General features: G+C 50.6%; 2 protein-coding genes across 20 annotated transcripts in view; one reads left to right on the top strand and one right to left on the bottom strand.

Annotated features, from left to right (window-relative positions):
• GLT1D1 (glycosyltransferase 1 domain containing 1) overlaps positions 1-13,466 on the bottom strand; it is a 169,597-nt gene extending 156,131 nt beyond the window's left edge. Inside the window, exons 1-2 of one of the 7 annotated variants that reach the window (XM_082418300.1) lie at positions 13,201-13,466; positions 12,816-13,087 (exon numbers count right to left, since the gene is read on the bottom strand). In XM_082418300.1, the coding sequence (XP_082274426.1) occupies positions 12,816-12,940 (125 nt within the window). In that variant the 5' untranslated portion in view covers positions 12,941-13,087; positions 13,201-13,466. Of the gene's footprint in view, positions 1-1,294; positions 1,634-1,734; positions 1,935-12,815; positions 13,088-13,200 lie in introns of those variants that run through there. The other 6 variants (XM_082418305.1, XM_082418303.1, XM_082418304.1 and 3 more) reach the window with 6 other exon arrangements.
• Positions 13,467-13,775: 309 nt separating this feature from the next.
• Positions 13,776-15,804, top strand: part of SLC15A4 (solute carrier family 15 member 4) — a 186,729-nt gene continuing 184,700 nt past the window's right edge. For 12 of the 13 annotated variants that reach the window (XM_082418268.1, XM_082418258.1, XM_082418269.1 and 9 more), the window contains exon 1: positions 13,776-14,434. In XM_082418268.1, the coding sequence (XP_082274394.1) occupies positions 13,910-14,434 (525 nt within the window). In that variant the 5' untranslated portion in view covers positions 13,776-13,909. The remainder of the gene's footprint in view (positions 14,435-15,804) is intronic. The other variant, XM_082418266.1, reaches the window with a different exon arrangement.

The raw sequence follows: 15,804 nt of genomic DNA, 5'->3' as shown, positions 1-15,804 counted from the left end.
GCTTGCTCTGGCCCCAGGACCTGTGCCCGTGCTGTTACCCTGTCCCGGTCCATCCACCCTTCCAGAGCCTTGAGTGGCTGCCTCCTCCTGTCACTGGGGTCTTGGCCGGAACGTCACCTCCTCAGAGAGTCCTCCTCTGAAGCCGCAGCCCCAGCCACCGCCTTCATTTCTGGTTAATCCTGCAATCTCTCTCTCCCCCACTGCAACGTGCTCCATGAGGATAGAGACCACCATGTACCTCCTGGCTGTTTATGTCCAAATGGGTGACAGCTGGGACTTCCCTGGCGGTCCTGTGGCTAAGACTCCGCACTTCCACGGCAGGGGGCATGGGTTCGATCCCTGGTGGGGGAATTAAGATCCCGCAGGCCGCACAGCACGGCCAAAAAATAAATAAATAAACAGTGGTGAGCATAGCTGCCTTCCAAATGAGTGATGGCGGTGCCACTGACTTAAGATAAACCTGTGCGGTGAAAATCCTCATGGGAAAAACCTAACCCTAAACTTCAGAAGACTGACGTATCCTGCCCCTGCTGCTCTTTAGGAGAACTAACATATTTGAGGAGAAAGGGATGTGAAAGGGGAGGTGTAGCCCCAGTCACTCATTTCGATGATGAGGAAGAAGGCCCACAGAGGGGAAGTCAATTGAGAAATTTCATGAAGCAAGTCAGTTTGCTTAAAAAAAAAAAAAAAAGCTGCTATGAAACTTCGGGCACTAATCAGCTCCCTCCCTGCCCTGGGGACTTACCTTCCAGCAGGGAGAAGAGAAAAAGTGGAGGAATAAACCTAGAAAACAAGATAACTGCAGGAAAAGATAAATGTTAAGAAGATAACCAGGCAAGGAGATGGGGAAGGTGGAAACGGCAGAAGAGAAGAGGGAAGGCTACTTTGTGGGTTTTTCTGTTTTGTTTTTTCGCCACACTTCTCAGGCACGCTGGATCTTAGTTCCCCGACCAGGGATTGAACCCGTGCCCCCCTGCAGTGGAAGCTTAGAGTCTTAACCATTGGACCGCCAGGGAAGTCCAAGGAAAGGCTACTTTGGATGGCAGGTCCAGTAACACTGGTTTGCACTTTTGCTGCTCCTTCTGCCTGGAAATCCTGGTCCACCCCTACTCCCACCCCCGCCCCGCCAGGCCGCCCCAGCTTCAAGGGACCCTCGTCGCACCCAGGATGCCGCGCAAATGTCACTCTAACACGGAGGTCTCCCCGGGGCATCCCGCCTAAAACAGCGCACGCGCACAAGCGGCCCTCGCGGGTGCGTGTACACGGGTCTAGAGCTATCACTGCATATTTATACCCATGTGTTTGTATTCTTTCTCTCCCGTCCCCGCCGACGTGCCGCGTCCCGAAGCCCCGACTTCGCGTTCCGTCGCCGCCTCCCCTAAACCTAGGGCGCTCACGATCCATACGGAGCGTCCGTGACGACGGCCGCGCCGAGATGCGGCCGCAGAACGCCGAGCAGCCTCCGCCGCGCTGCCTGCCTCGCGGGGCCGCCCCGGCGCCGGGCACCAGCGGCGTCACCGGCCGAGCGGCCTCGGGGGAGCGTTAGGACCGCAGCGCCGGGCGGGGCCCGGGCCCCCGCGCCGGAGCCGGACACGCGCCCCTCGCCGCCCCGCGCTCCCCCGGGCCCCGCGCCCTCCGGCCGGTCCGTTTGGGTGCGCGGTTCGGGGAGGCCGGGCCGACCCCCGCGCCCCCGGCCGGTGCCCCCGCCGGGACCCGCGCCGCCGCCGCACCTACCGGACGCGCTGGGCCGTGATGGCGTTGCCCGTGTGCCGCCGGAGCACCGCCAGGAACAGGAGCCGCATGGCGCCGCCGCCGCCGCCCGGCCGTCCACCGCCCGCCAAGGCCGGGCCCGGGGCGGGGCGGGGACGCGGGCCGGGGCGGCCGGGGTCCGTCAGCCCGCCCGCCGCTCCCCAGGCCGCGCCCGCGCTCGCCGGTTCCGGGGCCGGGGGTCAGGGGCGCGCGGGGCAGCGGCGGGGGCGTGTCCGGGGGGTGGGGGACGGTGCGCGGGGCCCCTCCCACGGGACCAGCGGCAGGGGATCCTCGGGTCCCCAAGGGAACCAGAAGAGACTCCCACGGGGGTCCCGGAGCGGCCGCAGGTCTGCTTCCATGGGGACTGTCACCAGAGGTGATTTCGGGTCCCTTCGCACAGAGATAAGGGGTGGGTGGCCACAATCTCCTGCCACAGGGACCAGAGTTGGCCACAGGCTCCCCACCACACACACACACACACACACACACACACACACACACACACACACACTCAGAGGGACCAGGTTGGCTGCGCGCTGCTGCCATGGGGACCAGGGGTCCGCGGGTCCCTTTCCACAGCGGCCGGCACCAGGGGTGATAGCCGAGTCCCTCCCACAGGGACCAGAGGAGGCCACGGGGGGACTCCCAAGGGGACCAGGGTGAGCAGTGTCCGCTTCCATGGGGCCACCGCCAGGGACTTCTGGTGTCTCTTGAAAATGAGAGATGGGGCAATAGCAGCCATCTTTCCCACAGTAAACAGAGCTAAGAAGCAGGTGCCCCTTCAGAGTGTTGAGAGAAACTGAGGGCTATTTAAAATTTCAGTTAGAGCAAAAGTTTACTCCAGTTGGGTAGCACAGAACCGGAAGTGGCCACAAGGGCCCACAAACAGGAGCTGCGGTGAGGCTTTTATACCTAAAAGGCAGAAGCAAAGTAAGGAAATTATTAATTGGCTACTGCTGAAAGTCTAGTTGGCTCTTCGTGATTGGTTGTCTTTAGGTTTCGATTCTGTAACCTTGAGGCATTTGCAGCTTAGGTTTTTGTTTGATTAAGGAAGAACCTGGGCATTTAAGCCCCCTCAGTCAGGTGGCCTCCTTGTTTAACAGATGGGACCTGAGCTCCCCAGTTTACCACAGTGGTTGTAGGTGCATTTCAGTTCCTTTGTGAGCTCAATCTGTATTCCTGTTGTTAGAAGTTGAAGTTTTTATCTTGGCTCCATAGTCACCAGGGACAGAGACCTCTCTCTTTCTTCTCCAGCATGGTCTTGTTTTGCCTTTATTCTTTACTTTTTTTAAATTTTTATTCATTTATTTGTTTATTTATTGGCTGCACTGGGTCTTCGTTGCTGTGCGCAGGCTTTCTCTAGTTGCTGCAAGTGGGGGCTTACCCTTCGTTGCGGTGCGCAGGCTTCTCATTGCGGTGGCTTCTCTTGCTGTGGAGCACGGGCTCTAGGTGCACAGGCTTCAGTAGTTGTGGCACATGGGCTCACAGGCTCTAGAGTGCAGGCTCAACAGTTGTGGTGCTCGGGCTTAGTTGCTCCGTGGCATGTAGGATCTTCCCAGACCAGGGCTTGAACCCATGTCCCCTGCATTGGCAGGCAGATTCTTAACCACTGCGCCACCAGGGAAGTCCCTGGCCTTTATTCTTAAGATGGCCTCTAGGTGCAATGTGACTGCCAGAGCTCCACCCATCACATTCGCATTACAGGCCAGCAAGAGGGAAGGGCAAAATGGTGCATTTCATTTTAAGGGCCCCTCCTGGAATTACACACCGCCTCTGTGACTTTATCTTACTGTGCACATGACCACATCTTCCACCCAAGGCAGCTGGGAAATACAGTCTGTTAGCTGGGTACATTGCCACCCTGAATAAAATGGTGTACTAGGATGTGGACATTATCTTTTTCAGGGCTACCATTCAATCCACTTCAGAGGCGCCTTTCACAGATGGCTGCATGTACGAAGGCCTGCCCCTCCCCCCCCCCCCATGCTCTCTGTCCCTTCTGTACTGACCCCATTCTGTTTCATGATGAGGGAATGGCGGGCCCACCCTTCACCCTGGTCCTGAGCTCACTCACCGCTCTAACCTCCGCTTGCTGGGGACAAAGTCCTGCACTGGGAAGGCCCTCAATAGATGTTTGTTGGATTAAATAAAAACCACTGAATTTGCTCTGTTGTGAGATTTTATTCCCATGAGAGTGCATTCCTGATTTTTTTTAGTGAAAGTCAGTGCTGCCACAATAGGATTTGCTAGGCTGAAGCTGGCTTTTATTCGATTTTTCTGGAAGACACCAGTTCCATGAGGTAAGAGATTCTGACATATCTTTGGGGGCCCATATCTTTATGCTTTCATGGCTTCCGTTTACCCATTTGGAAAATAAGAACTATAAACAGTATCATAGTTAATTAGTTCATTTTGATGAAGTCTTTTATGATTCTCCCAAGTAGGTAATATAAAAGAGTACGAAGACAACTGTGTTATTATTGAATAATGTAGAAATAATTACGGGGGGGGGGCGTAGAACAGAAAAGGTTGTTAGCACCTCTTAGGAGATTTATCCAGATGCTTCTAACATAAGGGTCTTAAAATATATGTAGAGAAAAATTTGTTTTTTCTTTGATCATAGTGTTTGCTCAGACCATCTCTTTAGTTCCTAGCACCAGGGAAAATTATCTACCCTGTATAAAAGTGATAGCGTTTTCAAGGGAGGGCACTGTGGGCATATTGACTTTAGAAATGGGTCTGTAATAAAAATCAACACTTCAGGGGAATTCCCTGTAGGTCCAGTGGTTAAGAGTCTGCGCTCTCACTGCCGAGGGCCTGGGTTCCATCCCTGATCCGGGAACTAAGATCCTGCAATCCACGTGGTGCAGCCAAAAAAAAAAAAAAAGCAACACTTGACATCTTTTTTTCTTTTTTTTCCCCTTCATGATATTAATAAGTGAGCCATTCTGCTTCTTTATTTCCATCAGAGTTTTCCATCTTTGCACCATCATTCCTCTCCATAGTACTGAGAACTACAAATGCTGTGTGTGTGTGACAGAGACAGAAACAGAGAGAGAGATCTTCATTAAAAAAAAAAAAAAAAAAGATACATGCAGAACTGAACTGTGGTTTAAGTGCACTGGTTATGTTTCCTTTTTCTGGCTTTCACTGACAGCACTTGAAAGTGACCAAATGCAAAAAAAAAAAAGCTGTTGGTCTGAAAGTAACTAGTTCCTTCTAGTGTTGTTTAATGAACATGTGGAAGTCAACCAGGAGTAAGTGATTTTCCCTTTGAGCTTTGGGCAAGAAAGCAGGCCTATGATTCCCACTGCTGTTTTGATGGCTGGGCAGACTCATTTCATAACTTTCCAGCAGGAGGACGCTCACCCCAAAGATTCTCAGCACTGCTGAATGAGACAGTGAGTCTGACAGCATTTGGTGCAGCTATAAGGCTTCCTATTTCTAATTACGGAAGAGACACAAGTCCAATTCTGTGCACACTGGAGGTGTACTAAAGGGAAGATGTTCTAACTGCTTCCAGGAACAACCTGTCATTTGCAGAGGCCCATAGTTAACCTTTAAATTTTTCAATTTATTTTTATTACACAACCAAGTTTTGTTACATAGCCATACAGATAAACAAAACAGAATTTTAAAATCACACAGCATCCCACTATCTGAGAAAAAGGCTATGAACACTTTGGTTTCAAGTTTTTCCAGACTGCACAAATAATCATCGTAACAGTGGCGCTCACCTGTGCTCGGCAAGGTTCTAAGCACTCTGCCATGCTCCTCAGTCTCCCCCCAGTCCTAGACGGTAGGTACTATGGTTCTCACCACTTTGCAGACGAGGAAACTGAGACACAGAAAGCAGGAGACCTCCCGAAGTAACACAGGCAATGTGAATTCTTTACTATGATTCCTTGGCTCTCTTTTGGACTCAGTTGTTGACTTGTATCCTGTTTTTTGTGTGTGATTGCTACAAAAAAATAGGAACACTCTACACTTTGGGGTGGGGGGGAGTAACTGCTCTTTTTGCAATTGTGATAGGCAAAATTCTAACTTGGCTCCCAAGATTTCCCACCTCCTGTTTTACACCTTCTTCCAGTTCAAACACCCATCCAGGTGGTGCTGTGAAGAGAATTTGCAGAAGTGATTCAGTTCCCAAATCAGTTGCCCTCCATATGCAGGGTGAGTCAAACCCAACAGCTGTTTCTTTAAAGGGACTGGGCATTTCCTGATGTTGGAAAGATGCAAAGTATGAGAGAGGATACGATGTCAGGGAGATTCTCTATTGCTGGCTTTGGGGATAAAGGGGGGCTGTGTGACAAGGAGTACTGGCAGGTACGAGGGGCTGAGAGCAGCCCCCAACTGCCAGCCAGCAGGAGATGGCCCCCCCTAACGCCCCCACCTCAAGGAACTGCACTCGGCCACAAGCACAGGAGCTGGAAAGAGCTCTAGGTGAGATCTCAGCTCCACCCACACCTCGCTGTCAGCTTCATGAGACCCTGAGCTGAGAACCCAGTCAGGCATGCCCATTCTCCCGACCTGCAGAGCTGCCAGATAATAAGTGCCGGTTGTTTGAGCCGCTAAGGTTGGGGTCATTTGTTACACAGCACAGAAAACTAATACAATGACATATCAGCAATACTTCTCAGAACCTACTTCTACAGTAACATGCGAGTGACTACATAACATTCCAGTGTATGCAAGCACTGTAATTTATTTAACCAGTGCCTCCTTATTGTGTATCTTTGCTGTTTCTAATCTTTTTGCTATTTTAAGCAACACTGCAATGAACATTTTATAGCTAAGTCTCTGCACACATTCTTAAGTTCCCAGAAATGGAATTGCACTTTCAAAGTGTAGGCAAATGTGGTTTTCATACAAGTGACTAATTGTCCTCCAGAACAGTCGTACAATGTAACTCTGCATTGGTCATTTACATGCACACTCATCTACCAAAACATTGCCAACACTGGGTATTTCTCCATTCAAGTGACAAAGCATCCCTCTTTTTGCATTTTGTAATCATCGGTGAAATTTGATTTTTTTTTTCCCGAAGGGCACTGTATTTTTTCTTTTCTCTCTCTGTGCAGGCATGTGTATGTATTGCTTGTATTAGTTGGGGCTTTTTCAATTGCAGATGACAGAAAGTCACTCTTGCTTAATCAAAATGAGAATTTATGGGCTCACAGTTGAAATGTCCAGGGGCGGGGGGAAGCTACTTTAAGCCAGGGTCAGAACCAAGACCTAGAAAATGTCATTTTGAAACAAGGGCGTTCTCACTTCATTTCAACCTTCTTCTGGGTTGCTTAATTCTTGGGTTTCACAAGATGGTTCCCAGCAACTCCAGGCTCACATCTTTATAATTCCAAATCTAGCAGAAAGAGGAATGTTTTTTCCTGGTTACTCCAGAATAAGTCATGGGGTTAGCTCTGATTAAACTAATTTGGGTCGCATGTCCATCTTTGAACCAGCCGCTGTAGTGCAATAGATGGACTACTGCTGATTGGATGGGCTTAGGTCACATGACCATTCCTAGCCTAGGGGACCAGCCAGTCCTACCTGAACCACTGGGAGCACTGATTTCCCTAGAAAATCCAGGTTCTCTTACCAGAGGAGGAATAGGTGCTGACTAGGCCCACGGGACAGCTCTTCCCCATGATGCCTGGACATTCACTTTGCCAATTTTATTTATTGGATGCTTATCCAATACATTTCATAAGATTCCAAAGAACTCTATAAAATAGGACAGCAACTTTGTCATATGTATTTCAAATATTTTTTTTCAGTTTGTTTGCTGTTAACTGCAATTGTTCTTCTCTTCTTTACAGATAAGTTTTATATCTTTATGGAGTCAAATCAATTAACTTTTCCTTTATGGCTTTAGTGTTAGGCTTAGAAAACCATTCCCCTCCTGAGATTTTATATTTGCCCAATTTTCTCTTAACGCTTTTATCTTTTCAATTTGTCCATGATAATATTTTATCCATCTGGAATTTATGTCAGTACAATATGTGAAGCCAATTTTCCCCACATTTACTTTCTTCCAACAGAATTTATTGAATAATCCATTCTTTTCCCCACGGATTGGAAATGCCTTTAATTATCACATGATGAATTATTTCATGTATGTGCTTCAATTTTTATCCTTTGGATTCATCTCCATTGATCTTTCCTGTAAGGCCTAATTTTCAAAATAAATACACTTATAACTACCAAGTATCTATTTTATGATTGCAACATAAATTAAGATATTTATAAGGAATTTTTTTAAAGTGGTAGTTAAAAGAGAATGGTTAGGCATGGTCCCACATTTGTTCACATCTTGTACTTCAAATAGGAAGAAACAGAAGTTCACTTTCTTTCACTTAACTCTCTCATTCCCTCTTATACCTCCCTTTTTCTATCTGTGAATGCCCGACTTTTGCAGATGTCTTGTGGGTCTTTAAAACCCAGGAGGGAAAGAACCCAAGAAGCAGAGGTTGCTACTCCAAAGGTCAAATAAAGCAAGTGCTTCAAAAGAGTCAAATCAAAACCCATCTTCCTGGTCACATGCTCTTACATCTTCTGTAAAAATAAAACACAGGTCATTCTGAAAGCTGAATTCATTCTCACAAAGGCGGGTTGGTATGGCTCTGGTTTGGGCTCCAGAAAACAAGACTTGATTCCATTCCATTGGTTGGCTCTTGTTTTTAGTCCTTCTATTTTCTGCTTCTACCTAGATTATCCCCAGCCAGATAGAACTGTTGCAACAGGGACTCCCTGCAATAAACAGAATTTCTGACAACTTTCCATACCTGAGGAGAGTCGAAAGACCGATGACATGGCCTGCGACTTTAGCTAGTGACCTATGCCATGGCCTGATGCACAAAGATGAGCTGGGCCTAAGTCCCTCTGCAGGGAACTGGGAAACAGAAAAACAGAAGCACTGGCCGTGAGTGCTGACCAGGAGCCGTCATGACACGTGGGGAAGGTGGTCAGCAGTTTGTTGACCGAGTGAGCGATGCGTGGAGGTGGAGAAAGTCCACGATGACTACTTGTAAGCCAGCGTTTTGAGGAAGCTGAAACTGTGCGTAAGCACATGCCACTGTCTGGTCGCAAGGGCTGAGCCATGCAGATGTGAAGTGAGAAGCAGAAATATCACGAAAGAAGTCAGAGAAATTGGGCAGCCCCTGAAATGCCCTCCACCTTGGGTGGTTTCTGAATACCTCCCATCAGAGGGCATCTTCTCTGAGTTCTGCTCCGAGAAAGGCACAGGGGACAGGGTGACGGCAGAGAAGGGAGGGCCCTGGGTTTTGAGCAAACAGCGCATTTCCAATTCCAGCCCACACCACAAGCATACCTGCGGTAAGGTCCTCTTTCCCAGAGGGCCCTGGAGGCAAAGAGGCCGCCCATAAAACTCGATAAGACGGTGTCACCTATCCCTGGACGCCTGCTGTATGAGTTAGGTCTTTTATTTATTTGATTATTTTAGGTGCATGGGAGAGACTCATACGACTACTTTCAGGAACAGGAGGTGTATCACAAGTATACCCAACAAAGTGGCGAGACTCAACGTACATCAATTATCAGTTCTTTAGGTATTCAATCTTTGGGGCTTAGTACACAGGCTGCGAGCTCACTGATCACAGGGACCAGGCAGAAAACTCTAAGAGGACTTCCCTGGTGGCGCAGTGGTTAAGAACCTGCCTGCCAATGCAGGGGACACGGGTTCGAGCCCTGGTTCGGGAAGATCCCACATGCCGCGGAGCAAGTAAGCCAATGAGCCACAACTACTGAGCCTGCGCTCTAGAGCCCGCGAGCGGTTTTCTGAGAGAAAACTCTAAGAGCGAATTGGGCTGTGTGTGGGGGGAGAAATATCAGGCTGCCCTCCCTTATATTTTTTATTTTCCCACTTTTTGATCGAATCACAATAGGTGGTTTGGGGCTACACGTAACAGAAAATCCAACACAGTGGCTTAAACAATATCAGGTTTACTATCTTTTGTTATGTGACATCTCTCTGATTCTTTACTGTGCTATCCACACAGCTGGCTTCATCCTACACTGGCTTATCACGATTGTGAAATAGCTGCCCCCCCGGCAACTAGGGCTATGGGCGTCCTAATTCACGCCTGGTCTGGAAGGGTGTATCTCTCTTGCAGTCACTGAGTAAAAGTCCTTTCCTTTAGCCTGACTGGGCCCATCTGTGTCACTTGTCTTCTCCTGGGCCCCAGGGGAAATTCACATCCAGAATGGCTAGAGTCCGGGTTTCTGAACACTGTGAAGACGCATTGCATTAGAGACTTAGCACTGGTGTTGACTAGTCAGATCCAGAAACAAAGATGAAGCTGGTTTCTTCTGAGCTCTATGGGTAGCTGGTGGGGAGCAGGGAGAAAGAGGGTGTGGATGTTGGTGACAAGCAGCCAATCGGGCCCGCTGCACGTTAATACAGAGCAGGGCTGTCCAGCAGAAGTTTCTGTAACGGTGGAGTGACCAGTACTGTGCTGTCCAATGTGGCAGCCACTGGTCACCTGGGGCCACTGAGCACTTGAAATGTGGCTGGTATGACTGAGAAACAAAATATTTCACTGTATGAAACGTGAGCGAATTTAAGTTGGACAGTGGACAGTGCAGATGTGGGGAACGATTTCTCTACTGGGAGAAAAATAAGACAACAGAGAGTTGGGAGGATCTGTGTAAGCCAGACAGCTGGTGCCCCGTCTAAAGGCAGGGGTGCCTACCTGGTGTGAGCAGATCATGGCTCTGGGGGAAGGCAGGTGTGTTTTCATTACCTGACGCTGCCTAACTAACCTCCCCAGAATTTAGCAGCTTAACATGACAACTATGTAATTTGTTCACCTGCGATCTGTTAATTCTGTGATCTGGGTGGAGGCTCAGCTGGGCAGTTTGTCCTGTTGGTCTTGCTGGTGGTTACTTGTGTGTCTTCCTTCATCGGGAAGGTGGGCTGGGAGGCTGAGGCACCGGGACCCCTTCTCCATGTAGCTGCAGAATCTCCCCCAACGCGTGGTCTCTCCAGAAAGGTAGCTGGTTCAGGGCTCCCAAGGCACAAAAGAAATTCTTAAGGTTTACGCTCAGGCCTGGCTCAGGGACGCTTCTGCCAGTCTCCTCACCAAAGCAGGTCACAGGCTCAGCCCTTTGGCACTGTGACCTGCAAAGAATGCGCAAAGGCACAAATACCAGAGGCGTGGTTCAAGCAGGAGCGGGAGGTGGTCACTAGTGTCACAGGCAGCCACACGTCTCAGTGTTGCCAGGGCTCCTGTCTGTGTTTTCAAGAGCAGCAGGGCATCCAAATTTATATGTGAAACCTCCCAATTTTTAACTGTTGGCTCACTTTTTTTTTTTTTTTTTTTTTTGGTAACGGCATTATTGAAATGTAATTCACATACCACACAGTTCATCCATTTAAAGTATACAATTCGGGGCTTCCCTGGTGGCACAGTGGTTGGGAGTCTGCCTGCCAATGCAGGGGACACGGGTTCGAGCCCTGGTCTGGGAAGATCCCACATGCCGCGGAGCAACTAGGCCCGTGAGCCTCAGTTGCTGAGCCTGCGCCTCTGGAGCCTGTGCTCCGCAACAAGAGAGGCCGCGATAGTGAGAGGCCCGCGCGCCGCGATGAAGAGTGGCCCCCGCTCGCCGCAACTAGAGAAAGCCCTTGCACAGAAACGAAGACCCAACACAGCTAAAAATAAATAAATAAATAAATAAATAATTAAAAATAAAAGGAATTCCTTAAAAACAAAAGTATACATTTCAGTGGGTTTTAGTATATTCACAGGGTTGTGCAACTATCACCACGATTTCAGAACGTTTCATTACTACAAAAAGAAACGCCGCACCTTTTAGCGGTCACTCCCCAATCTTCCCTTCCCCCCAGCACTGGCAATCACACACCAGTCTGCGTTCTGTCCCCATACAGTTGCCTACTCTGGACATTGCATAGAAATGGAATCTTGAATTATATGGTCTTGGTTCGCTTCTTTTAAACATCGCAACCACATGAAAACATTTCTGCCCGCTGGATTTGTTTTGCAGCCTCTGGGTACACGGATTGGGGTGCACAGCAGACCTCCCGCGGACCAGCAACAAGTGCTCCCGAATCCTGGGTGCACATCCTAAGCTCTGTAACTGCCACCTCCCACCCCCCTTTCACCTGGCTTTATCCTTCTTAAACAAGACAACCCAACTGGGTTAGCTTGCTGTCATCCAAAATGGCACATCTGTTTTGGGCAGAGCTTCACCACTAAGTCACCACATGATTCAAGGTGAATGGCTTTATTTTCATTCCATGTTTAATGTTATTCTGCTCTTTGCCTGAGCGTATCATGCTGTCAGTCTTAAAACAGATACTCGTGGTTTTTGACTTATGTACCAGCTGGGGTGTAGAAGAAGCACTGGACTAGCAATTAGTTTTGAGCCTTTTACTCAAGTCTGAGTTCTAATGCCTACGAGATGTGTGATCCTAGACCGGAATCTTGAGGGGCTTGCTTTTTCCACTAGCGAAATTAGGATACTAATACATGCTGTGGAACATCACGGGAGTCTCAGAAAAAATTAGGTGAACATAAGACACTCTTCCGGCACCATTTACAATTCAACAAATATTCAGTCATTCACTTACTCAGTTAATTCCACACATATCTATCACTGGCGAGTGCTGTCCTAGATTCTAGGAATATAGTAGCGGACAAAACAAACAAAATCTCATCCCTCCTAGCTTTTAAGACAGCTACTAAAGAGCTTCACAAAATAAATAATTATAAATTATAATGGGTGCGGTGTAAGAAAAACGTATACTGTGCTCTAATGACATATAAAAGGGGGATCTGGTCTAATCTGGGAAGATCAGGAAAGTGACATTTGAGCTGACAGCTGAAGGTGATTAGCACTAATGGATAGGGTGGGACAAGTCCTGTTTTGGCATCCGATTATTCTCTCATTAAATATGTATCTACTGCCCACTGTGTGCCAGCACCTTGCTAGGCAACAGTCAAGATATCAGTCATTTTGAAAAATAAAAAAGTTAATACATGCTACTTCAAGCCTTTTAGGAAGGACTACTTACCCAGATGACCTACCAGCAAGCCCACTTCCCAGGTAATTGCTCCATCCTGGTTTCAGCTGGAGTTAAGGGTGGAGGAAGAAGAAATGGTCTCAGATGAACTGAATTATGACAGCCCTGGGTCCCAATTTCTGAAGCCATGCTGGAGGCCGTTTCTGGAGAACACCCTTCCGCTCCACTCCGGTGTAATGTCCCACACTGGTGTAGGTGCCGGAGGGCATGGTGAGGAACAAGACACACAAGAACCCTGCCACCACGGAGCTCATCATTGTGGGGACCACGTAAAAGCTGGGGACAAAGGAATAAACAAAAAACGTGGCAGTTACCATGGGGGGAACTAAAACAGGGTAAGGGGATGGGCGTGGGATCCACTTTAGATGGGCTGGTCAAGAAATGCTTACAAGGAGTCACCACTCCAGTTGAGGGCTGAAGGAAAACAGGAGGCCAGCCATGCGACAAGGAAACAAGGCTCTGAGCTTGTTCTCAGGCGGTGGTTCTCAGTGCAGGCGACTTTGCTCCACCGCGGGTCATTTGGGAACGTCTGGAGACAGATTTGCTTGGCACAACTGGGGAGCGGGGTGGCACGGGCATCTAGTGCAGGAGAAGCCATGGATGCCGTTACCCATCCTACAATGCACAGAACGCACGCCACAAAAAACTCTCTGCTCCCAATGTCAACAGAGCACAGAGAAACCTGGTCCCAGGGCAGGGAGGCAGGAGGCCGGGCGCGGGAGCAGGGGCCAGCCTGAGCAAACTAGCCTGGAGGGCAGGCAGAGGCTGAAGCCACCGTAAGAAGTCTGGATTCGGAACCTCGGAGGGCCTGCCTCTGATTTCACTTTCAAAACCCTCTCTGGGGGTCACACCTCAGCCCTCCAGCACCACCGCTAGCGGAAGCAGGTCCCCCGCCCGGGCAGGCTTCCGGGGCGGAACCGGAAGTCCCGGTGGGCGGTGCTGCGGGCTCGCCCAATAGGGCCGCTCGCGGGGCGGGCCGAGAAGGCCGGCGGGGCCAGTCTCGCGAGAAGGGCGGCGGCGGCGGCGGGAGAGCCGGGCTGAGCCCTGCGCAGCGGAACTGCCAGCCGGGCGGGGGGCGGCCGGCGTGCGGTGGGGCGCATGGCGGGCGCAGGCGACGAGCGGACGCCGCTGCTGGGCGCGCGGCGGGCGGCGTTCGAGGGCCGGCGCGCGGCGTGCGCGGCCGTGCTGCTGACGGAGCTGCTGGAGCGCGCCGCCTTCTACGGCGTCACGGCCAACCTGGTGCTGTTCCTCAACGGCACGGCGTTCGGCTGGGAGGGCGCGCAGGCCAGCCAGGCGCTGCTGCTCTTCATGGGCCTCACCTACCTGGTGTCGCCGTTCGGGGGCTGGCTCGCCGACGCGCGGCTCGGCCGGGCGCGCGCCATCCTGCTCAGCCTGGCGCTCTACCTGCTCGGCATGCTGGCCTTCCCGCTGCTGGCCGCGCCCGCCACGCGCACGGCGCTCTGCGGGGCCCCCCGCCCCACGCGCGTCCGCAACTGCTCGGCAACGCCGTGTGCCGACGCGCCCGCCCGCTACTGCGCGCCCGCAGCGCTGTCCGCGCTCGCGCTCGTGGGCCTGGGCGTGGGCGCCGTCAAGGCCAACATCACGCCCTTCGGCGCCGACCAGGTGAGGGCCGCGCAGGTGCGGGGCGAGGGGGCGGGGCCGCCCGCGGGCCGGGAAACCTGAATACCGCGGGGGACCGCGCAGGGTGGGCGCTGGCGCGCGGGGGCTGCAGACCGAGGGGCCTCCTTCCTTTAGGAGGGGACCTTTAGGAGTTGGGGGGGAGCTTTAGGAGTTGAGACCTGGGGGAGAGCAGAGGAGTTTTCAGACTGGGCCTCCGCAAGTGCAAATGCCCTGGGGCCAGAAGAGAGGGACGCTACAGCTACCGTGGCAGTCGTGTTGCAGTACAGAACACATCAGTGTACCAAGTCTACACGTACTGTACGCCTTAAAGTTACGGAAGGTTATGCGACAAGTATGTTTCAAACAAAAGAAGAAGTGGGAACAGGGGTGGCAGGCAGGTGCTTCGGGATGTGAAGCTTTGTCAGGAGTATGCGGTCTGTTTTGAATACAGTAGGGAGCCTTTTTTGGGGTTTGAGCAGGGGGTAATGTGATCTGATTTATGTTTCTAAAAGGTTCAGTTTCTGTAGGGCGTGGGCCTGGCAGCTGCGGCCTGCCAGCCAAATCTGGTCTACTTCCTGTTTTTGGAGGGCCCACAAGCTAAGAATAAGACTGGTACTTGGGTTTTTGAACGATAGGAAAAAAGTAAAAAGTATTTTTGTGGCAAATGAAAATGATAGGAAACTCAAATTTCAGCTTCTACACGTAAAGCTTTATTGGAACACAGCCCTGCACCTTCCTGGTCACATACGCTGTGGCTGCTTTCACAATATGGTAGCAGAATCAAGTAGTTGTGACAGACTGAACGTCACTTAAAATTTAAACTATTTACACCCTGCCCCTTCACAGAAAAAGTTTGCGGACGTCGGCTGTAGAGACTAGGTTGTATGGGAAGTGCTGACAGCAGGCAGATCAGGCAGGAGTCTGTTTCACTGGCCAGGTGAGAGGTTAGAGATTTGCAGTAGGACGGGGCAGTGGACATGGAGTGAAGTGGTCGATTCAGGATAAGTTATGGAGGTAGAGGGGCCGGGATTGCTGGCGGATCTTATGCAAGCAACAGGGAAGATAACTCCTGGGGTTTTGCGCTGAGCAGCCATGTGATTGCGAACATTTACGGAGGGCTTACTGTGCAGCAGGCCCTGTGCCGAGTACTCTGTCAGTTCACAGGACTCCTCTGCTGTTACCGTGCCCATTTTACAGATGAGCAAACGGGGGCTTGAGAGGTAAATCATTTGCCCAGTGATACAGAGCTAGTACATGACTGAGCCAGGGTGCAAGAGCCTGGCCTCTGAATCTGAACTTTAATCACACCTGTGAAAGGCGACGCCTTATAATGTTGGAAATAATAGTTGCCTAATGTCCTGAATTTTTCACAT

This window comes from Balaenoptera physalus (assembly GCF_965194825.1).
Source record: "Balaenoptera physalus genome assembly, chromosome: 12".
Taxonomy (NCBI): Eukaryota; Metazoa; Chordata; class Mammalia; order Artiodactyla; family Balaenopteridae; genus Balaenoptera; species Balaenoptera physalus.
The sequence above is the reverse complement of the archived record's forward strand: the minus strand, read 5'-3'. Positions and strand labels throughout refer to the sequence as shown.